Here is a 24,158-nt window from a genome sequence, read left to right on the forward strand (position 1 = left end):
TGGTCTCACAGCGTGGTCTGTGGTTTGCTGTGCTTGGCAATACTAACAAAGGGATGCATTGCTACATGGGCATTTACATCTAAGACCAAGCAATATGGTAATTGAACTAGTGTCCCTCCAGGAGATACAAGTCTAGCTATTTAAAAGTACATGTTTGTTGCTTTCCTACACTCTCTTTTTGGGTACCTGGGCAAAGATTCAACATTTGAAATGGACATGTGAGCTCAGAATCCTGATAACGATCCTTATGACAATTTCTGTGTCAGCAATGGATGGGAACATAAACATTGGACATTAAGCAGATCTGAAAACAGATCAGAATGACTAAAAGCAAAAACTGAGCACTGTTGCAAGGCAGATGTTTTATTCTTTCAGCTGTAGGGAAGAGGGCACATAGCTGCTGTAGAACAAACACAACAATCATTCAGTTATTAATGTAAAGGCAGTTTCAACGTATTATTTTGAAACATTATTTAACTTTGGAAGTTACAGTAATATGTGGCCATATGTAGTCCCTCACCTTCAGCCATGAAATAAATTCCTCAAAGACCAAAGACAAAGATAATAGTAAATAGAATATGAATAGCCTAGACTAGAATAGAAAAAATACACTATTTTAGTGTGAAGGGACCCACAACAATCTAGTCCTGCTGGCTAGCCACTTCAGGGCTTACAAAAAGCTAAAGCACGTTATGAAGGGCGTTGCCCAAATGCTTCTTGAACACTGACAGGCTTGGGGCATCAACCACCTCTCTAAGAAGCCAGGTCCAATATTTGACTGCCATCTTGGTAAAGAAATGCTTCCTAATGTCCGATCTAAAGCTGCCCTGGCACAGCTTTGAGCCATTCCCTAAGTCCTGTCACCCGATAGCAGTTACTTGGCTTAGTCCTGTTGCAGACTGGCCTTTCAGGAATTATTGCACCTCACTTTTAAAAAAAGATTGTTTTCACCAATAGAAAAAATACTTAGTACAAATACTCTGTTTATTGAGTTTTTCATAACTTTTGAGCCTGTTGTCATGATAAAAAGAGTAGAGGTCTCAAAGATAGTATGTGCCCATAAGTCTTAGAATCACAGAATCACAGAATGTTCAAGGTTGGAAGGGACCTTAAAGATCATCAGGTTCCAACCTCCCTGCCGTGAGCAGGGACAGCTCCCACTAGACCAGGCTGCACAAAGCCTCATCCAACAAGGCCTTGAACACCTCCAGGGAGGGGCCATCCACAACCTCCTTAGGGAACATATTCCAGCGCCTTTCTACTCTCCTGGGGAAGAATTTCTTCCTCATATCTAACCTACATCTCCCCTCTCTCAGATTAAAAACATTACCTCTTGTCCTATCACTACCCTCTCTGGTGAAAAGCCCCTCCCCAGCTTTCCTGTAGCCCCTTCAGGTACTGGAAGGTGCTCTAAGGTCTCCCTGGAGCCTTCTCCAGGCTGAACAGCCCCAACTCTCTCAGCCTGCCTTCATAGCAGGGCTGCTCCAGGCCTGGGAGAGTGCAGGGGTCAATCCACGTAGGAACTGAGAAGCCTGCACTGTAGTGCTGTTTCTTAATCAAGTTGGGGTTTTTTTGGTTTGGTTTTATTTTTTTTGGGAGGGTGGTGTGTGTTGTTTTTTTTTTCCAGATAGCAGAACTTAAGATATATAATTAAAGGCTTTACAAAATGTCCTCCTTCAAGGATGCAATAATTCAAAATAGTAGGTATAAGAAGTGGTGTCTCATGGAATTCCACAGCCTCAACCATGGTGTCAACTACATGTCACTCCCAAAGATGCTAAATTCAAAGTTCATGTTCAATTACTTTCACTTCACTAGTTAACATGGTCATGCGAAGCTTTTTCACTCCCGAGTATCTTAATGGTTTATATGCCAATGAGAAATCTGCTCTTCACAGGAAGTTCTGTGAATGTGAGTGTTCAACCCAGGACTCCCTTAGTGGTCCTACATTGTTATTCAAGTACCACTGCAATCCATTACAGGGGATGTAGGAGTCTGGAAAGACAAGACTGATGTTCACATGGTTACCAGACATGCATGTTTACAGGAAATACTGACAGCCTTCCATGACCTGCAAGCCATTTGTGATTTTCCTTTTCAAAACTGCAATCTCCCTCCTTTGCATAAATTGCTGGTTGAGTTTGAAGTGAGGGTGGGAGGCAACTGTGCAATTAGTTGTAATATTTTTGTGTTGACACGCAGAGTATTTAAACAGTTGTCAAGATGGGACTGCAAAATCCAGATGCTTTCTTACATTTGTCAAATTCAAGAGTTGAGAGGGCTTGACCTGACAAGTATTACATCTTCCACTATTTACAAGAATTGCTATTCTTTGCTAACTAATGTGCTTTGGTTTGAAGAATTTGGTTTAACTATCACTAGTGGTGACACCCAACATTGTGGGTTGTTGCAAGTGTTCGGAACTTTTTTCCTGTTTGCTGAGTTAGGAAAGGTGTGGAATAAAGCAGAACTGTTGTACTTTCATTGGTAGCAGAAAGAACAGGAAGTGTAAACCCTGCCTCCCCACCTGCCAATAACTATGCAGCAGACTAAGTGGCAGGCAGCTGCTCGTGGTGCTGACTGTTCAAAACAGGTACGTATTTCAAACTCTTCTGATTAGAAGCGTCATGCTCTGAAACAGCACAATTACATCCTGAGATCTGTCGTGACACTGCAGCACCTCCTTCAGGCTTTTTGAAAGGTTTCTACTAGTTCCATGGTATTGAAGTTCAAGTTTAAAAAGTTATTATCCTGCAGACCTTCTGCCTTCTTAAAGTAATCAGGTTTTCAGTGTTGAGGTTCTTAAGAAATTACCAAGGCATCATACTAGTCTTGTGAGATTCTCTTTATTTTTAATTTTTTTATTTAGCACATTACAACTTCAGCAGAGACACAGAGTAGATGTGTGTACTAACATCTGAACATAAATGCTGCAAAGAAGACTTTGAGAAGAGAACTGATCGGTGGGGCCAGCCCAGTGGAGTTGCTTGCAGGAAAGTACAACTTGCTGCAGAAATTCAGCCATTTCTACTTGCATCAAGGCAAACAAGATCACATTCTGTTAACGACAGATGGTAATTCTTATTCAAGTAGAAACCTGACAAAGGCATACTGAATGTAGCTGGCTAGTCAGGAAATACCAAGTTGTAAATACAAGAAGTTGATTTAAAATCTAACTGTTAAGTTCCAAGAGAAATGTAAGAGAATGTTTTAACACTTACCTAGAAATTATTATCCCCAATAATAACAGTTTAAGAACTGTTGAGTAGTATGAGAAATTAAAAACAAGTTCTGAATCTACTACAGGACCTCTTCAGACACTGAAAGTCTTAAGATTTTTCAGCAGCTTTTAGAGAACTGAGTTATATAGAAATCTGTACCTAAACCAAATAGACTATTAAGTATCTTTATTTCTATTTATATTTGACTTAATTATTTCAAGAGGTGAAACTAAACTATGCTGGGCACATGCCTGCTATATACACAGTTGATAATGTTTAAAACACAGCACTAGGCTTACCAAAAAAATTCAGTGGGTTTAACACAGAGGAAGGTAAGACGAGATTAAACCACTTAAATAGTGAGTCAGTCCAAACTTTCTGCTTGCTTATGTCTACAACTTTGCTGTAAACTTTTATGTTCTGCAGCACATTCGCTCATAACAAAAAGATGTCATAGAGTTATCAGCTGTGGTATTTTGCATTTTTTTCCTTCAAATGACAAACTGCCTGCTATCCTACAGAGAATTATTCACAGTGGGTCTTACACTGCCCAGTGCAAGTCGAGAGCCATAAGGGCTGTTTTCCAGCTTAAAGCTCAAAATGCTTTAAGACACTTTTACATCTCTTTATAATACAAATATCTCAAATTAAAAACTGATCTTCTGAGTTGCACTGTGTGCTTCACTCTTTTGCAATTCTTGCATCTGAGAATTTAGTGATGTTTACATATCAAGTTGCTGCACACGGCCAAAAGTCTTTAAAAGTAAGTCTATTTTAAGGTTAAAACTTTTGAATTTAAGATTGTGAATCAGAATTAACTTTTTATCACATGAAAAGCTTAAGCTTACCTTCTGCATGTTCTGTGAGCTAAGAACTGTCATAGGATTACTAATGGGCTTTAAAGAAACATCATCATGGAGATAAGAACAGCAACACTTCAGTAATTCATTCTGAATTTGTTGAAAATTCTGTGGGTTGTGAATAAGTAAATACAGATTTAAATCTTTCTTTTAAAAAAAGATATATGTTTTCTATTGACGGCAAAAAAGCTTTTAGATTCTTAACAACCTTGGTTGCATTGTTACTGATTGGTCAGGAATATATCAAGTAACAACAACAGCATCTCTATTCGGGAGTTTCAGCACTCATGCAAAGCTGTTCTTAGTGCAGTTGAAAGATACTGCAGATTATTGTGAGCAAACAAAGCTCATGGAGGTTGCAGGTCATCCCACTAATGATGTAGCTCTGGGGACCGACACCCAAGGCAGTTAATATTTCAACAGGACTTTAGAAAAAGTGTTCATATCACTCCTTAGCGAAACATGGTTTGTGCTTTTGAGTGTGATCTTAAAAAGGCACTCTCATAACAACTTTAGCAAGAAGCGGCAAGGAGTTGTACTTTAGTCATCTTGTGCTAATTTTGTAAAATTTAATTAATCCGTTTCAGCCAAATTACTTCATACTAATATAAGCTTGATCATTTGAATGATATTAATCTTTCTTATATTTTGTATCTATCAATTTAAGAATACACTGTACCAAATACTGTGTTACAACAAATCATGCGACAGTTAATAATCTATACCATCAGGTGCCTAGAACATATAATTTCATACTTTATAATTTTATGGGTGAGGAATACATCTGTTATGCCATCTCTCACAATAATTCCCTGTATATTCAAGAAGATCCATTCCGACTAGTATTTTCCTTATACAATAGTTTAATGTTACCAGACATACCACAAATTGTAAAGAGCAATTACATACACAGAGACAACTAAAGTGCAGATCCTGTGGGATACATACTTTTTATTTATGTTCCTGAAGAAAGAGATTACTGAAAGATTTCTTCCGCATAAAGATTAATAAAATATTTTCATTAAGCTTTGGATGCTGCCCACTGCATTGCTTTTAAATAAAAATGCTTACTTTCTATACACAGCAAAGTAGTAAGCAAACTTAGAACACATTCCTTTAACATATCAAAATGTTTCCAAGGCAGTATTATTAAATTTATACCACAGTTCCCAGTATCATGAAGCTTCACAAAGGAGGTGGCAGGGAAACTTTATCCAGTTAATACTTTAAGTGCTCTTCTTTTCTTCACCCAGTAAGTTTATTGTGGCTTTCTTGGCTGCAAGAAAATGAAAGCAAGTTTAACCTTAGAGGTCTTTAGACTAAGTGGCTTTCTCAGTGTTCTGCAGCTGCATAAAAAGTACAAAAACAACTGGGAAAACTCTGTTTCACGTGTTGCTGTTTACTGGAGTCAACTGATTTGCTGTTCTACACGACTGGCAGCCCTTCTATACTACCAGGTATTTTAGACTGTTTTCTTAAGGTGAAAGAAGAACGCACCAAAACACTAACTGTATTTATGGAAGTTATCTCACAAGGATGTTTGGATCTGCCTCTAGACAGAATGTTTATATTGAGATATACGGTGGGAAGACACACAAACTAATTAGCCATTTCTTCCACTCATACAGCTTTCACTCATTCTAGCATAACTGCACTCTAGAAAGTAAGATCCACTGCAATCCTCTCTTCCTGGCATCTTCATCCAAATTTATTTCTCCATTAAATTTACACAGTCTTCTTACAACTTTATTCTCCAACATTATTAACTATAATGTTAAGAGTTGCCCAAGGAAATTCCTCCTAGTTGATGTGATGAGTGAATTGGCTTTTCCTCACCTTCTTTAGTGATGGTATCTGCAGTCTCTGCAGCCTTGTCTTTCAGGTCTTTAACAACACTGTCGAGCTGAGCTTCGTGCTTCAGGAAGAAAGGCCGGATAATTTGACGATAGAGAAACTCTGCTCCATTAGAAGGACTTGGAGCCATGCACCACAACAGGAAGCCACACTACAAGAACAAGAACATCTGTGTAAGTAGAATAAAGAAGAAGACTAGAAGACTAGGTGTAGCAGGCCTTCCTAACTGCTGCAGGCTTGAGAATATTTAAAACAGGACGTCATCCCCTTCATGTGATGTGGTCACAGTCCATGAAGTGTGCACATCAGTATAGTTACATACAGTGAATCTTTACATTGGAATAATTCCACAGATACTGAAAGGATAAAGGAAGGGGGAAACAGCAGTAAAGCTAACCTGGTAACAGGTGTATCAAGACTGCATGTATGTGTTTGTTGTTCGTTTTTTCTAAGTAGAAATATAAAACCTGCTTAGTCAAAACATTAGTTTCCCTGGGTACTTCTAAGCTATGTGGCACAGGCCTGGCTGAAGGTCTAGGTCCCTAAATCACTTAAATTCAGCCCAAACTTATCCCTGTGTCTTCTCCGTCTTCCTGCTCTGAAAATGCAGCAGGGAAATAAATGGGATTGTGTGCACCCCAGAGCTGAACTGAGAAGGAGGAATGATACATCCAAACTACACACAGTATACAGACAAGGGTAATGTTTTTCAATTGCACAGCATAGGTTTTATAGCACTATCTGCCCTCCGGGAAAATCAAAAACCAAACACCACAGTGTGTGGGGTAATAGTTCTGTCTCTCACAAAGTGGACTGGAAAGACAGCTACTACGTGTATTGTAAGTATTTGTCTTCACTACTTTACAAAGTACCTTTATCTGCCTTCAGTTCCACTGTCATACACCACTCAAAGATAGCTACACAAAAAAGGATGAAAACATTTAAGGGACAGGCAGTGGCATAACTAAATTTGCCTGAGCTCTGAAAGTATATCTAAAAATATTTTACAGGTTAAAACTGCAATGAAATTAAGTAAATTTTCTCAGCAATTGTGCAGTTCCTTCCAGTCACGAACAGTCCAGTACTATTCTGTGTCAAAAGCTTCTCCAGAAAATAAAGGCAAACAGCTTTTCACAGACCACCTTTTATGAAAACAAAACTTAATCTCAGCCTCAGCCAAAATGTGCTTGGTTTTAATGTTAGCTGTGATTAAATGTTTGATGATTTCCATACATTACTGGGAGGAGAGGGAGAAAAATCAACAATAAAAAACTCTTCCCTCTGAAAAAACCACTATACAATTAGCTAAATTAGGCACCAAAAATCAAACTAAACATTTAACCGACAACAAAACCAGAAGGAACTTAAAAGTCTGCTGTTTTCACAGCAGCATCTACAGCACCTGAAGAGATGTTGCAATGCATGTGCAAAAGCTTCAGAAAGTACTTTTTAGATGTAAGCAAGTTTTCTTATTTATTTATGAAGTTTCCAGTACATTCTATAGTGAAAAAGCATTTCCTATAAACTAGTTTGATCACAGTATCATAGAATCACAGAATGTTAGGGGCTGGAAGGGACCTTGGAGATCATCAAATCCACCCTACCCTGCCAGAACAGGACTACCAAAGAATCTGTGGCAGGTCACATGGAAAACGCATCCAGACGAGTCTAGAAAGTCTCCAGAGAAGGAGACTCCACAACCTCTCTGGGCAGCCTGTTCCAGTGCTCTGTCACCCTCACAGTGATACCCTTATCCTTTATGAATTCCACTGTTCTCAGCCAGACATTTCTGTCTCCTCTCCTTCCCCTCATACTTCTGATTTCCCACTGTAAAACCGCAAAGACAGAACCATGCCCAAGTATTTTTTTCAGTATTACATAAGAAATTCCTAAATAACAATTTGGCTATTGAAAGGTGATTTAAATCAAGAGAGGTTATTTTAAAAGAAAGGTTCCGATTTGAGTTTAATAAGAAGAAAAATAAGATAATAAAATCCCTTTTTGACTATGAAAACCACGTAAGTCTTCTTCAGGCAAGCCTTTCAAATGTTTTTTAATATTCCCTCTCTATTATTCCTCAGATAAGGGATATAGAGATGGAATGTTCTGTAGGTTCTTCTCTTCATAGCTGCTAAAATTTGGCTTTGTCTTCACTGCAGTGCACACAACAATAAAACTGATTTCCTTGATGCACATCAGTTGAAGAAAACATCTCTGACCTACTGGTTTTGAAGAAGACTGCTACTCGTTTTCTGCAAGGCCACTTCTCATTCCCCTTGCCTTAGAGAAAACCAGCTGTAATGTATTCGGAGCTGGAGCGGTATCTTGACAGGCTTCCTCTTGGAAAAGGATCACCAGTTTCTTGGGACAACAAGTGCCTTGTAGAGAAGATTTTGTCAAACCCATCCACCATCCTCTGAAGTAAGCTTTAATTTTTTCATTTAAACTGTTTGGTCATGGTGCCAGAACAGCATGACTTAAAGGAGTGCCTTCTCAGAGGAGAAGCATTTTTTGAAGTGAAGTTCCCACCACTGAAAATACCTACCAGGAACATTTCAGTGAATTAAAAGAAGTAATTCAACATGCAATAATATTTTGCACTAGTAAGTAGTAACTAATACAGTACCATTAAGCACGGTCAAAGACAATAATAAAGTGACAGAATATAAATTTTCAAAAGCTTCTATTATTTGAAAATTAATATAACTGAAAAAGCTGAAAAGCTATAATAATAATATAACTGAAAAGCTAAAAGGTACTATCTTACGTTGCTATCTTTCATTAAAAACTGAGAAGTATATTTATTTCCTGCTAAAGAATAACTGGCCAATTACTCATAGTCATTTTACTTGTCTCAATGCAGCAAGATGTTACTTAGATCTCTTTTGTTAAGAAATCCCTCAGCTGCAAATCCAACCTCCTCTGTTGAAAAGTTGAAAAGACATTCAAATTTCCCTTTTCTTGCCTAGGAACAAAAGCAGCAATTTTGATTTTACAGCTTTGTCCCTGTCTAGTCAAGATAAAAATAAAATCTTTTGCAGTTATAAATTTGTTCTCAAAAATGGCATTTCCTGGAAAAAGCATTTGGCAGCATCAGACCTTACTGTTAAAATTTTAAATGACCCCACCACAATAGCTGTCAAGCAAATTCTTGAAAGAACTTTGGCAGTGCTAAACCAGGCTAAAAAAGCTAAAGAGAAGGAAAGGAAAGCTCATCAACACAGAAACCAGGCAACAGTTCTTTAAGCTAAGCAACTGACTCTGCAGCAAGGTAGAATGCCTTATACCCAAGAGCATACACAGTAATTGGTGATCTTCCAGAATAATTCAAGATGTTGATTGGCAATAGTTGCACCTTAGTTGAAAAAAACAGCTTGGAACACATTAAGCAAATAATTGTTGGTAGTCAAACCACACTAACAAATACACATTAGCAACAAGCCATTTCTTTTCAGGAAAGCAGTCTTAATTAAAAATGAAGTTGGTGTGATTCAAATTACTTTTATGTTGCTATTTCCTTCTTTCCTCTCAGGCACAGAAGTTAGTACTTCCTTTTGCTGCCTTTGTGATTTTATTCTCCCCTTTTGCACTTAATGCAAAAATGGAGCCTCTTGTGTTTACCACATGCTGTCATTTTTCCCCTCTTGCCTCACAAAACCATCAGCCGCAAACAGACTGTCCTTGTGCCAAATTACATGTAACCAGCATCTAGAAATAAGGTGTGACCCAGGAATGCTTCCAAGGGAATCTGTTGGCATCTATCCACTCTTGAAGACATTAAATCAGTTGTATCAAACATCTCTTTTTAGGAGAGGGCACAAATGAACATACCTTTATCATATAGTAAAATGGGAACCAGGACAGAAAGATATCAGAGAAGAATTCCGCTATGCTGAAAACACCATACACAACCCAGTAAGTCAGCCACTGTGTGTCATCATCTTTGTTGGGGCTTTCAATGGCCTTGATTCTGTAAGGAAAACAAAACAAGTGAGGGCATCAGTAGAGCCAGCCTGATCGATAATGGTGAAGTTTTTATGACTCAGATTTGTTGTTACATGTGCATCCTCCAAACTGGAGTACTCTACGTGTCTACAGATGAGAACTAAGTAGTATCTGTTATATAACGTGCCTGAGAGCTTTGGACAGCAAAGCTTTTCTCTCCATGTAAAACTTCAAAAAGAAATTATACTCAAGCTATTTCTAGCTCTGTGATTTTTAAAAAAAACAAACACCCAACCTCACCTTGTTCCTGAGAGAGTTCACGGGACAGGGAAGAGAGGGGATAATCTTTGGCCAGTTCCAGTTCTGGATGCATTGTGGTAATCCTGCCCAGAAGACTTGTGTACATTGAAGCATTACCCAATCATGCAATAGTGAAGTGAGCTCAGGCCTGTGCCACACACAGCACTGCCTGGCTCTCAGGCCTGTGCTGTGCTGCACAAAATCTTGGCCAGAGGATGAACTCAGCTCACTGAAGGGCTTCCATTGGTACGAGTGATTATACCACCTGCCTGGCCTTGCCCATTTCCAACAGTGAACAAAAATCCTTCCTTTCTGACAGTAGAATCCATTAATAGATCTGTTGCCTTGAAAGAAAAATCCTACAATATCTTTAATTACCAAAATGGGGTAACTTTGTCTTAAGACGGTGTGTCTGCATAGCATGCTGTGTGTAGATCAGAGGCCCATCCAGCACTGCATAGCTTGGTGTTCCCAGCATCTACAAGGACATAAGATTCACTATACTATTTCTTTATAGCGATAGCTGTAATAAATAGCACTTTAAATGGTTCTTTACATAATATCAATGCCTTTCTTGCTGGAATCATAACAGACCAGCACCTCCCAGTGCAAACAGCACCTGTATTAAAATTTAAATTTAGTGCAGGGCTTCAAAGTGTTCCTCAAGTATCTTTATTGTACATGGACTAGATTCCTCTTTGGAAAAGCAAACAAGAAGATTGACTCTAACTACTAGCAAGTACTGGTGTACAGAAGCAGAGGAGATCCAATACCCCCCTCCCACCACATACAGTGAGGACTACGTATCTGAATTGCCAATCGTATTTGCATTGCCAATTGTTTTGCTCTGTAAATCCACTCCTACAGGCCTTGGAAATTCTGATGCAGACTACAATCTTAAGAATAGGGTGGAGAAACCTCTCGTAAAGTCTCAGGCTTCTTGCCTAATGACTGAGTTTTTGTTCTCCAACTACTAAGAGAATGCAGTTCCAGCAAAGTTAAAAGTTAAGATGTACACGTGCTGTCTTCACTATAAGCTGTGGAGAGTCAGGACTAAATTCCAGATTAGCAATGTAATAAGTTTTAGAAGGAAATACAAGCAACTGTAAACCTGATAATGTGAAGCTTAAGAGTATTAAAAAGCATTTGTCCTCTCCACTCATGCCATTGGGTTAAAAGCTGTAGACTCAGATTAATTAATTTAGTTTTAATTATTTTCTAAGATTCCCTTAATATCAGCTGTACTGTTGCTGAAGCAGCATCCGTGGGATATATCAAAGATGCAAAGTTTTATTTTAGTCCATAAGGAAAACTGAGAGTTACAAAGGTTTACAAAATAGAAACCAGAGAGATGGCTGGCTGTGAGTATACTTCCTTGTTTATGAATTGACAAACCCTTCAGACTGTCACTTCCTAGTTCTATAAATTAAAAAAAAAGTTTTAAAAAAAATCAATCTTGTGACATGCCTTATGGTTTGGTAAGTGCATTAGGCAAATCCACCACACGCAGAGAGAATTCGTGTAGCTACTGGACTGAATTACTTTGAAACATAATACGAGGACCTGATACTTAATTTATGCATTATTTCCATCAGTTTGTGACATGCCTGCAATGGGGAAAGCAACAGCCCTTGTCCTACCCCACCATGCTCAATAAGGTGCTGTTATTAAGGTACTACATAATCACAACTGGAAGAACAGGTTTTCCACAGGTGGTTTGCTTACTGTGTTCCTAACAGCATAGTGTTGGGAAACAGTAGCCGAGGTAGCCTGCTCAAAAGCAGTGCCAGTTCCAGCTGCTCCAGCCCACCCATTTTTAACTGTTTTTTTTCTGTCTGCATCTCTCATTTTTTCTAATACCACCAGGTGAGGGGGCCCTTTAAAAAAAACAAAACAAGGTAAGGGAGAGGGCTACTGATCTATTTTCAAGGTGTGAAATCATACTTCTGGAGGGAAAGAAAAAGTACAACTGACTAGTAGGGAATTTGGAGTGGTAGATAAATGAAGATGAGAAAGGAACTATTTTGTCCATGTTAAGGAAAACTTGCTGAGGGGTTAATCGTGTTAATTTCTCTGGTTCTGGTGACCACGTCTCCATTACCGACATACAGGGGAAGGCTTATTTTACCACAATAAACATGGCAGATTGTTATTTCTGAGAGTACGCTTCCAGAGCATGCTTTGCAGTGAAACTGCTAACAGTCTTTCACTTTTTCCACTCATCTGAAGCAATTCACAGATTTAAGGAGGCGCTGTTTAATTTTTGTTAATGTTAAGGTCATCTTAGTAATAATGAAAATCAGTTTTCATAAAAAAAGCTTAGAAACGTCAATTCTGTGGCAAAGGGCAGGTGATCTACCATCATATTAATGAGATACACTTTAATATCTTCTCTCCTTTAAAAACAGATGGCCTTTAAGAACTCCATAAATCCACTTCCCTGGGCATGCTCCCTTTGAACATTCACCATCTGCTGCTGTAGTTCCTTAAGGTCTTGAAGGGCACACATGAGCAAGACATTTTGATGGTCAGTCACAAGCAGCAGTACCACAAGTAGTCAAAAGCCTGTCCGATTTAACCCGCTGATATGAAGCATTAAATCCACATGGTGCATCCTCACACACTGCAGAAAACATCACATTTCCCCCCTATAATGTTCTGATCCATGGGACAAGCTCAAGTGGCAGACCCCTATCACACCCACTAAGATAACAGATGACAAAATCTGCACCAATGAAAGAACTGCACAAACTGGGTATGTTGCCAATGACTCCACTCACAATCCCATTTAGTGGGAAGGCAGGAAGGAAAAAGCAGGATATAGCAGGGCTGTCAGTGAATGAAAGTCTTACCTGAAGTCAAGGAAAGGTAAGTATTTTACAAATAATCTGTTTTTCAATGGAAAGTATGTCCCTCAACTGAGACTGCCAGTGAAAATCCTTAATCTAACTTGTCCCTCTTTAATAAAAGGATAAAAATAATCCCTATCTTTTGCTTCTTTTACACTATTTCAATATTAAGTCACAAAAAATACTCCTTATCCAAGAATAAATAAGTACAGTAAGTTATGTACAGTATCAGAACAGATAAGGTTTATTATATTTACAGCTATAATCTTTCCAGCATGAGAATCCCACCCTAATTAGACTTGTAAGCTATTCTGCAAGTTACTAGGAATATCCTGGGGTGAAGCTCTGCAGAATTAACCTTAGGAGATTCATCATACATGTTAATTCTAACCAAGAACATTTTATTCTTCTCCACATGAAGTCATGAATCAATCCATCTAACATTCAAAATGCAATCTCTGTAAGTTAAAAGATACAGATCAAGAGGCACCGACAGTACAGCCAACTTTAGGATAGCCTTTTTCTAATAATTATTTGTACGCTGCAAGAGCAAGTAAGTCAGTCTCATAAACATATAAGGCTAAGATGTTTTAACAAAGGAAGGAGCATCCAAGGCCTATAGTTTCAAACTGAAAAGACATTCTATCAGGTTTTTTAAAGATTTATTTTTTTCCCACTGCAGATATGACTAACCTCCATGTTAGCTATGTGCAGTAATTACACATCATAAAAGATTTTATATGGTGCTTACACACTAACTGAAGAAGACTTTAAATAAAGCCTTAAGCAACTATTTACAGTAATTCTGCACACTGGAGGTAAGAGCAGTCACTAGAAACAGCATCTGGTAGACTGGAGGGTAAACATCACAGCTTTTTTTAAAACGGCTTTGGTTAAATTTTAAAAACAGATGCCTATCCAGCACTGACAATGTTCTGTTGTGGCACAGTACTGCAACTTGTGCAGACAGATGAGGAGCCCACTAAAACTTCATTTATAGTAAGGTCTGTTCCTCAATAACCCTGCTAGATGGTGATGCCAACAGGGAAGATCAGAGACTGCCAAGCTCTCCAGTGGCCCACAGCTCGTATTAGCTATGCAGCTACAGGATCACAGTATCAGCTCAATTTTGACTGTGTGGATCCCAGAATCAGTCAAATTGAACTCTAGATCAAGCATGGTTACTTTATCCTGTTACCTGATAGTAAAAGATATGGATCTAATTTTAGTGACCTGCCAAGTTGAGTTCTTTCATCTAAAGCATCTGACTCATTTTGACAAAAAAACCAGCTCCTTTCCAAGAAGAGACTGTTACACACCCCTGAATTACCTCTCGCATAACAAAACCTTGTCAGAGTTAGTTTACACACACAGAACTCAGAGTAAGTGTAAGTACATCAGTTATGAGTTTGGTGGCTTTGACTTGCTGTTAGTTGTTTTTTTTTTTATCTGATGCCAGCTAACAAGATGTGGAAGTCAGAAACAAAGAAAGCAATGCCAAATTTTATTGCTGTAACCTCCTATGAAGTGATCATTCAAATTGCTGCAATTTATAAAGCGTACCTAATGACTCTTGTAAATAAAGTGACAAGACAAGAGAGTAGTCTCTGTTAAGACCAGTGCTCATGCCATAGTTAGACAAGACTGGACCATTTTGTGCATCCTTTGTTCAGTTTTCTAATCAGTACTATACTAAATGAGCAGGCAAGCATATTTGTGACCCTCTTAGCCAAGCATAAGACTTATTTTTCTTGTTTAACCTAAAATAAAAACTGCAAAATTGCAACAACGTATATTCTAGAGCTTATATTCTAGAGTTGGTAAGCCTCAATTCTTTACAGCAGGTCATGGTGATTCAGAAATAATTTACTTCTGTCTACCCAGACAGCCCTGTGGGATCAACATTCCGTTGGATCACAACACTCTTCAGTTCAGTGCTTCCCTGTCATCCACATGTCAGACTCAACTTGGCAGGCTGCACTGGCAACATCTGGCATCATTTCACTGGAAAGGGTATGTGTGTATTTGTATCTGCTTTATCATTTTGTCTTCTATGTTTTCATCCATCAGTTAACAGCGTTCTGCCTTCCATCCTTCTTCCTCCAGCTGACTCCAATAGTGGAGTCACGCATTTGTGGATACGAAAACATCTTCCTGCCAAATGTACTTAGACAACTGCTGCAGCATAAATCTACACCTCCTCTCTCTCAAAATTTTTGTATCCAGAAGATGGCAGCAGACAAACTCATGAAAGATAGCAAAGAGAGGCTGGCTATGCAGGGTCAGATATTATCAGAAGACAACAACAAGCAATGTAACAGTAGTACAGGGGGTTCTACTTTTGCTTCTTCAAAGGAAATTGAGACTGAGGCAACAAAAGAAGCACAAGCTACTTTTTGCCCACCAGTGAATTGAGTCCTACAGAATACATGTTAACTCAGCACAAAGCTAGATTTCTGCAAAAAAAAAAAAAAAAATTTCATCAAGCCTCCCATTTCATTGCTCTCTGCTGATTCTTGGCCTGATCTCTTCTGGAACATGCATTTGTAGGGCCACATGATGAGTCAGTTCCCCAGTTCTGAGTCAAGTTAAAAACAGCTTCCCCAAACACACAAGGCATTTTTTTTGCTGGGAAAAACACATCAGTTCCTCAGTCCAGCCTGCCCAACAGCCTGCCTGTTCTGCCACACAGGATAGGTAACGCAGGTGGTGCTGTGCAGCAGGATCTCCAGCAGGCTTCACCTCTTCTCTCCTGGAGGCGCTCCAGGCACTGACTCTGGAAGGGGGATTTCCTCCACTTCCACCCTTAACACAGGCAAGGAAGTCAGTGCGGCCTTCAGCAGGGCCCATCTGTGTATTCAGCCTTGGGCTAAGCTTTATTAGCTTCACAGTTGGCTGTACTCATCCACATTATCAGCTAGACCAGTACTACTACACTGTCCTGCTAGAGTCTAAAAGCCCTGTTTTGGAAACGTCTGACCCCATCTTATATTACAGAAGCATTTAAGGTTGTCTTTCCTGAAGGTATTGACAAGAAGTGGTATGCAGTGAGGGAGCTTTGGGAAAAGCAACATTTTACCTGCAGAGTGCAGACATGCTACATCCCACCAGAGGAAGCCATTTGCTAAATAATCACAACACAGTGCTTTTCTTCCTGTGACAGCCAGTTTTGTTAGAGGGAAAAAACGGTTTCACATGTTTTGGTTGTCTCCAGACAGCTGTTACTGTTTAGGGTGCAGACACAGAGATCAAACAGTACTGTGATGAGCAAATGGAGAAAAACTGGGCCCCTGCTACATGCTTACAAGAATAAAAAGCAGTTGCATTTTCCTCTCAACCTATGCTGCGCTGTGAAAGTACATTTCAAATGCAATTTTGTTACAGCTCTACTACTGGTTTTCAGTTCTGTTTACTGCAATACTGGCAAAAGAATTACAGTATAGCCTTAATTTAGACAAATGTATAGTAAAGCATGAAATCACAATGCATAATTTTCAGGCTTGTCTCAGCTGCTAAAACGTTGTTGTTTTGAGATAATCACTGCGTGTGGTGTTTTTAAAGTAGAAACAAGAATCCTGCAGTTTTAATTATTGACTGTAATTCAAAACTTGACTATTCAGGGAGTGGAAAAGGGATTCAAGTTTTAGGCTCAGGACTAACTTCTGGGTTAAGGCTGGTTTGCAGAGACATGAAGAATTTCCTTCATGTGTGCAGTTCTGGCTGCTAAGCTGTGTAGTAACAAAATGTTGTAATTTTTCTTTTTTAAAAAATTACGTTTTATTTAGTGCTCACAGCCCCTCACATGAAGGATTGCACTTCTTTTCCTAACAGCCTAAGACATCCTCATTATCCTCATCTAAAAATTAGGTATCTTGCTCCTTGTTTGCTAGTGACAAGTAAGCTTCGTTCCTTTTTGGACAACAAAATGTTGCCATCTCTCCTATATCAGTTTCATAGCTGTGAAGATTTTAAAACATAATTAGAGTACATCACCACAAGAAAACAAACAGGGAAACAAGACAAGCAACTAACACTAATAAACTTTTTTTAAAATCTCCTTTTTTGACTCCAGCTCACCTTTTCAGCATTTAGGATAGGTAGAGCTACACATTAAATGTTAGAAGCATTGTGACTCACTGAGAGGAAGAGTAGTTGAAAAATACATTCCAGCAAGCTTCACTAATGTAAGTCTAACTATTCCTTTAACATCTGTGGGCTGACATCAACCCAGTTGCTAGAGGTCAATACAGCAAGAGAGAGGAGTCCATACAAGGCTCAGTACTGCAGTGCATCTTGACCAAGGTCTGGTAAAATGGCTTTATTTATGCCTCAAACATATTCTCAGTCCCTAAAAATAGTATCTCCATCCATTATAAACTGTAAATATGTCAATGAGTTTCATTCATATTACGGACACATCAATATAACAAAGACATTGATCTTCTTACCCTAAATTTAAAATATGGAAGAAAATATTACTGTAACATTAGACTCTCTTGCACCTAACCACTTGCTGCGTCTAGAAAGGAAAGCATGTTATGTGTTCAAGCAACATAGCTTTTATTTTAAACATGGTACTCTAAAAGGCAAAAAGCAAGTAAGTATGTTTGGAGGAACTGATTTGGTAGAACATACACAAAACAGTCAAGATACTTTTCTTCTGCGTCAGAAACCCCATGAAAAGAGCATTAGCTGGGAGAGGAAGCAGGCTACGTGCAGACAGATTTGAAAACTTCCGTGTTATATTTATATTGAATGTTGTGAATCTGGCCAGACACACCAGTTCCCCCAAATCACTTTTATAAAGTAGCAGCAGTGTATTACTTGTGAACATCAGCATATCATGCAGCATTTTCTATTAAGGAAAAAAATAAGCATTCTCCTCAAAATGCTTTACGAGAAAGCAAATTTGCTGCCCAGCTCTCAACAAACACAGGATCAATTTTGTATTTTCTAAAAAACTGCAACCAAAGAAAAGCAGTGTTCCTGTTTTACATGTATGAAAGAGGCAAAGGAACTAGGAGACAGGCTCAAGACACCCTAACAATACTAAAATTAAGATCTGAGTTGCATGTCTATACTTCTCTACAATCAATCTAGATAATTTCCTGTTTGTAAAATGCCACAAGTCGCACTGACACAGTAAAAACAGCTAAAATGAAGTAACAGCATTAAATTAACCAAAACAGAGGCACAATTGTATGTACTAAATTGCTTCTCTCCCTTGAAGACAACAGCAATCAGTTCAGACATTTTAATATCCAAAGCTATTTTCATTTCTGCAATTTTTAAACCAAACATGAAAGTACTTTTGTAATTTCACAGAATCACAGAATGGGTTGGAAGGGACTGTAAAGATCACCTAGTTCCACTCCTTTGCACATATTTCTTAGTCATCAAATACTCCCTTCCGGCTTGTATGCTAATTGTTTGGAGGCAGTTAACCACCCCTGGCTATGGGTGAAGCTATATTTTAACAGGCTAGCTCTGCAAAGTTTAGAGTATCAGTGAAAATGATGGCAATGTTATTTATATACTGCCAACACTCCTTCCATCTACTAGTCTAAATATGGCCTTGTACAGTTAAGATTGCTAGAAGTATAAAAAGTTGCTTCTATAATCTCTGGTAAATTTTTCAATGCTGGTCTACAGCAAATAAAAAAGCCTGCAAACAAATATTAAAATTTCAACTTAAAATTAATTATTCTATTTCAACACATAGCACTTAACAGAATTTTAGGGTATTATGACAAACTTGAATCCAGATTGTCTCATTTACTGGAAAACAGCCAGACAATGTTCAGAGGGAAACTTGTCCCCAATTTTGCCTACATTATGAGCGCCTTGGGTGAGCTCTTGCTGGAGACATGGTATAGAAGACTTGGATTTTGGGGAAGATTTTGATTCACTAGAGAAGACACTTCTTTGTGCATAAAACTGTTACAGACCTACACAAAGCCAAAGGCGAACATGAACAAGGGGTAAGGTAAAGGGAACCAGGTGTGCCTGCCTGAAACTGTAATAGGCATTAACCTGGAAGCTGCCTCCTCCCCTCGCTGCTGGCTCTGAGCCTTGGCCAAGGCCAGCACTGCAGCAATGTGAAAGCCAGCAGCAGAGCAGCTGCACCATGTCATGCCAACAGCCAGGCACACCCCACCTGCTAGGTCTGATCCAGGCTACAGCCTCCAGCACTTCTCCACTGAAATTCACACCTGCTGCATGGCACACACTGACAATGAATACAGAGAACCACGTAAATGAAAGAAAACAAACCACAAATTATACAAGGTCTGACAGGCAGGTTAATTGCCCATCCATAGAACTGCCCTGGTTTCATGGGTGAACAGACTGAAACCTGAACTGAACATCCTTCTCTGGGTTTTTGCCCCAATATATTTTCTATCAGGCTAGCAAAGAGACAAACAGTAACTTCCATGACCAAAGTAACGCAAAACTAAAATCCTAATAAAACAGAGTTAGAACCTGCTTAATGGATGACTCTCCAAGTAGCCTGTTTGTAATTTTAAACAATGGTAAGGACAGGAGGTGATTTTCCTTGCAGAATACAGATACCTGTCCCACTCCTTGACAAGTGTCTTTTCTGATGAACAGAAGCCTGAACAAGTAATTAATTGTTTTTCACTTTAAACAATTCAGCCAATGACAATGCAGACATGACACTGATCAACTTCACAAAAGAAATTAAGTTAAGCGAGGAAAAGTAATCTGCTTTTTCTCTTTCAGTGCCCTTCTGAGACATTCCAAGCTTGAATCCATTGTTGAAACACCTGCGTAAACATGAAACTAAAACGCTGCACATTACATTCCATTTATCGATCCTGGTCTCTTCCAGAAGGCACAGCTTTTACAGCAAAAGCCATTTGATGGTTTTTGCATCTGCTGAAAATAGCTGAAAACTGTTTTCTGTCCAATACTATTAAGCAAATCTCACTACTGTCAGTTCATATAGCTGGCTCTTCAGCTGTCTTTTCTAGGGTGACAGAGCAAAGAGAAGGGAGGAATAAACAAACCACCCCTGGCTAGGGTTCTTTATGCTTTGGGTCTTTATGCTCTATGCAGAGGGGACAGAACCTGCCAGCACCCTGACTGCAGTACAGCAGCAAAAGCAGGAATAACACCAGTAATTCATCTTCTCACAGCTCAGCCCTGCATTAGTATAAGAGATCCTATGGTACATACAGTGAGTTGCATGGTAGCACCAAGGCAAAAAAAATAAGCCCATATGGTGGAAGACGGGTAATCACCAAAGAGAATTCTTTCTCTTTTCCATGGTGAGGCTGCCCATGTTTGACTCCAGCCTGAAAGCCATCTCAGGAGATACCACAGATGTCCCAGTGTGTCTGGGTAATGCTGGTGTCAGGCTGATCCCATAAGCTTGTACAGGCTAGCAAGGACGATACTGCCTATCCCGAGTTCACACACCTCATCCTCAACTGAACAAGACCATGAAAACATCTGCAGTAGTACATGTCCTCCCACGTCTCCTCTGCTACCACACTGGTCTGTGGGCTCTGCAGACTTGCAAGCAGAGCAGTTCATGGGAAAACTCTACCTCCCATTTCTGTACTTGGGAAGGAAGGGGAGGGGACTGAGCCACCCACCTGTGCTGACAGCAAGCAGCTTCATGAGCTGGAACCTGTTTGTAGGCTGCCCCTGGAAGAGACTGGCATGCAGCATGTCACAGGTGTTTTAAATAAGATTTTCACCCAAGATTATGTTTTTCTCCTAAAAATGTTTCAGCGTTGCAGAGATAGCTGAAGGGAAAACATTTACTGAGCATGAATTGGAAAAAGGAAAACTGGCATTGCATCCATCTATATGTTATTCATGGGCTGGTTTGTGGTTTTTTCTTTGGGTTTTGTTTGTTTAAGTCAAAATTGCAGCCAAGGACAACGGCTTATGCACCAACTACTAAAAAAACCAAAACAAATCACTTCATGGTACTAACATCTGGGAGGTAACTTTTCACTTTAAGATGCATTTAAAACCACCTTTTGACATGAAAAGGGGTGGAGACCCTACAAATGATTTTTTTTTTCAAATTTGGAAGAAAAAAGTTGGAAAAGAAAAACCTGTTAGTTGTACTTGATTTGTTACCATCTTGCCTTTATAGCTCTAACAGCTTTTATTATCAGTTTATTCACCACAGTTGCATAAGGACAGATTTAAAATATAATCCTAAATCAGTTTTAAGACAAATTTAAAAATTTAAATAGGATTTTACAGAGTAATTATGTAAGTTTACATGTGACCTAACTCAGACACAAAATATTACATAAACATAACTCCTATTTAACTATTTTAATGTTTTGAAGCAATGAGGGCTGATATTTTCATTCTCATTTCTATTAAAAGCCACCTTTTAACTAAAGATTGCCTTTTTCCAAAGTTCTTGACCTATAATTTCCTAAATTAACACTCACCAGAACGAGCATTTAGAAAAATGTTGCTTAGTTTTAGGCATCACAACCATAAGATGTTTCAATAGTCTAAACCTAAGTCAATCTCCCAGGTCTGAGAAACAGAAGAGTGGGAACTGATTTTGTAATACCCAGGAGCTAATTACAGAAAATGTATTTTTAAAAGTTGCTGACTGTGTTTAAAGTTACATAAAGGGCAAGTACTGTGTTTCAACAACACAGCAGTATAGCTGGGAAGGTCATCCATTTTATGTACAGATCAGGCTATACAGAAGGTTTTGTTTAATACACTTCTGAAGTCTTCTGGAATATCCTCCACTGTGGTCTTACCTAATAGGAAATACATTTTTGGTCCAGTAAGGATGTCCATGAAAGATACCAGATATTCTTGAAACAAAAACATTTAAGGATTATTTTATGTGAAAAATGAGTATTTTTTGGTCTTTTGCTCCCAAGAGGAGCTATACTGTCTTCCTACCTTCTCATCAGCTACGTGGTTTTGAAGCAAACAGCCCTCCTTAATGCACCTCTGTCTCTGGCCCACTACACTACCCGCTGCTTCACACTAAACGTGGTGACACTGCACCACTGCCGTCCTGCGTGTCTGGCAGCATCTCCACTGAAAACATCAGTGTGAGTTTTAGCACACACCAGTAACAGCAGCGATCCTCCTTCCCCTTACTGGAAAGCCACTGGGATGACAGTGCTGGGAACCCACGGCTGAAAAGTAACGCTCTACGGGAACTGCCTTCCAAGTGTCGACATTAACCAGCATCTGCTGCCTGTAATTTACACAGAGCACCCGCCAGCTGAAAGAAACCTCGTTTTCTACTCGGCACCTTGCACCAGGAGAGCCTAAGGGCGCAGGGCAGCCGGGAAGGGCAACGTTCTGGGAGCGGGATCGCCGAGTGCCCCCCGGCAGCCGCGCCCCAGCGCAGCGCTGCGATTCCGCAGCCGCCTCGTCTCCCCGCGGGCAGGACGCGCAGCCACCGGGCAGCAGGGACGCGAGCCGCGGCACTCACGAGACGTAGGCGGGGTAGCCGAAGCCGATGATGTTGCAGAGCAGGGACGCGCCGTAGCCCACCACCAGGTAGATGGCCACCGCCCCGACGATGGCTGCGCGGGGAGAGAGCAGAGCAGAGCAGAGCCGTCAGCGCGGGGCCGCCCGCCCCGCGGCGCTGCGGGACACGCGTCCCCGCCCGCGCCCCCCGCGCCCCCCGGCTCCGGACGGGGAGACAAGACAGGCGAGGGGGAGCGGGAAGGCGCGGCCGCCGCTCCCGGGGCCGCGGCCGCCACCACGGGCCCCCCCACCCCGGCCCTCCAGCCCCCGCCCTGGGCGCCCGCCCGCCAGGAGCCGCCGCGGGGGCCGGCGGCTGGAGCTCACCGATGGCGATGTAGGTGCGGCTGACGCCGGTCTTGCTCTCGAGCCGCTCCAGCACGGCGGTCATGCAGTTCTTCTCATGCAGGAACCGGTCAAACCTCTGCCTCATCGCCGCCGTCATGGCCAGGCCGCCGAGCGTCCCCTCCGCTCAGCCCGCACAGCCGCGTCCGCGGGGCGGCCGAGGGGCAGGCTCCGCCCCTGCCGCCCGGGCCCCGCCAACAGCCGCGGCGGGAGGTGCTGCCGAGCAGCGAGGTGGGGCTGGGCGGACGTGGCTCGGCGGCGGGGCGGCCAGCGGCGGGGAGCCATCTTCCGCCGGGCCGCGCCGCGCCGCGCCGCGAAATGGAGGCCGGGGCGCGGGCCGGGCACGCGGGGCTCCGCGCTGGCTTCGGGCGGCCCCGCACACAGGCCGCGCTGCCGCGCGGGGCTGGGGCGAAGCGGCCTCTCCCCGCGGCCTCTTGTCGTCCTCGCCCCTGGGCAGGCCGTGCGGTGGCGGTGCCGGCGCGGCCCTGCCGAGGTCCCTGCCGCGGCGCCGGGGCGGATGGCTGAGCTTAGAGGGGCCGCCCGGGACGTCCCTGCAAGGAAACTGCGCCTTTTAAGTGACAGGGGATCCCCTGCGAGGATGAGCTGAGGAGGAGGGCTCAGCCGCGGCCAGCTCTCATCGTCCCCCAGCGTTGCTCGTTGTTAAAACAACCAACCCCCCCAAAACCCAACACCTACAGACCAGTGTGTGTTAGCACGGATGTCAGACGTGACAAGCAAATGTCAGAAACGGACGGCAGGAACTGAGGCGATGAGGGGAAGGTTTCGACAAGATCATTGCACGGCTGCCCACAGGTTGCGTGACTAGGCCAAGGGCAGCAGCTCCGAGCCGTAACTGTACCCTAGAATTTATGGTGTGCACGATGTTCTCACTAACTAAATATAACTTCTTGGCTATGATGCAGTCCTGGAAACTTCCTTGGCTGGGCTGACCCTTTCCAGCAGCTCCTGCATCTTAACTCAGCATTGCAACTAGTAACATAGACTCCATACCTTCCTCAAATCTGTGTCACTTGTAAGCATGCCAGAAAACACAAATCAGTCTCTCTTTTTTTAATGTCTTACCTCCACCTAAGAATAATTTAAATATCATTAGCACATTGTACCTTAGAGCTCGTTTGGAGTGCAAGGCATCTTGCCTTGCAAATAATTAGTTTAACTGCTGAAATATCCCTTATTTGAAGTAGCTGTCTTGTTAAAGGTAGAGGCAAGAAGAACAAAGAGAATAATACCTAGTCTATAACCCCATTTAAAAGGTTTGTCCTGTA

General features: G+C 41.1%; 1 protein-coding gene across 1 annotated transcript; it reads right to left on the reverse strand.

The window, feature by feature from the left end:
- Positions 1-2,827: 2,827 nt before the first annotated feature.
- REEP5 (receptor accessory protein 5) lies at positions 2,828-23,049 on the reverse strand. The gene is made up of 5 exons (XM_051642379.1): positions 22,855-23,049; positions 22,493-22,586; positions 9,767-9,905; positions 5,918-6,086; positions 2,828-5,357 (listed from the first exon to the last, which is right to left on the reverse strand). The coding sequence occupies exons 1-5, from the start codon at positions 22,970-22,972 to the stop codon at positions 5,308-5,310; spliced, it is 570 nt and encodes a 189-aa protein (XP_051498339.1). The 5' UTR covers positions 22,973-23,049; the 3' UTR covers positions 2,828-5,307.
- Between the last annotated feature and the right edge of the window lie 1,109 nt (positions 23,050-24,158).

This window comes from Apus apus, chromosome Z (genome assembly GCF_020740795.1).
Source record: "Apus apus isolate bApuApu2 chromosome Z, bApuApu2.pri.cur, whole genome shotgun sequence".
Lineage (NCBI taxonomy): Eukaryota > Metazoa > Chordata > Aves > Apodiformes > Apodidae > Apus > Apus apus.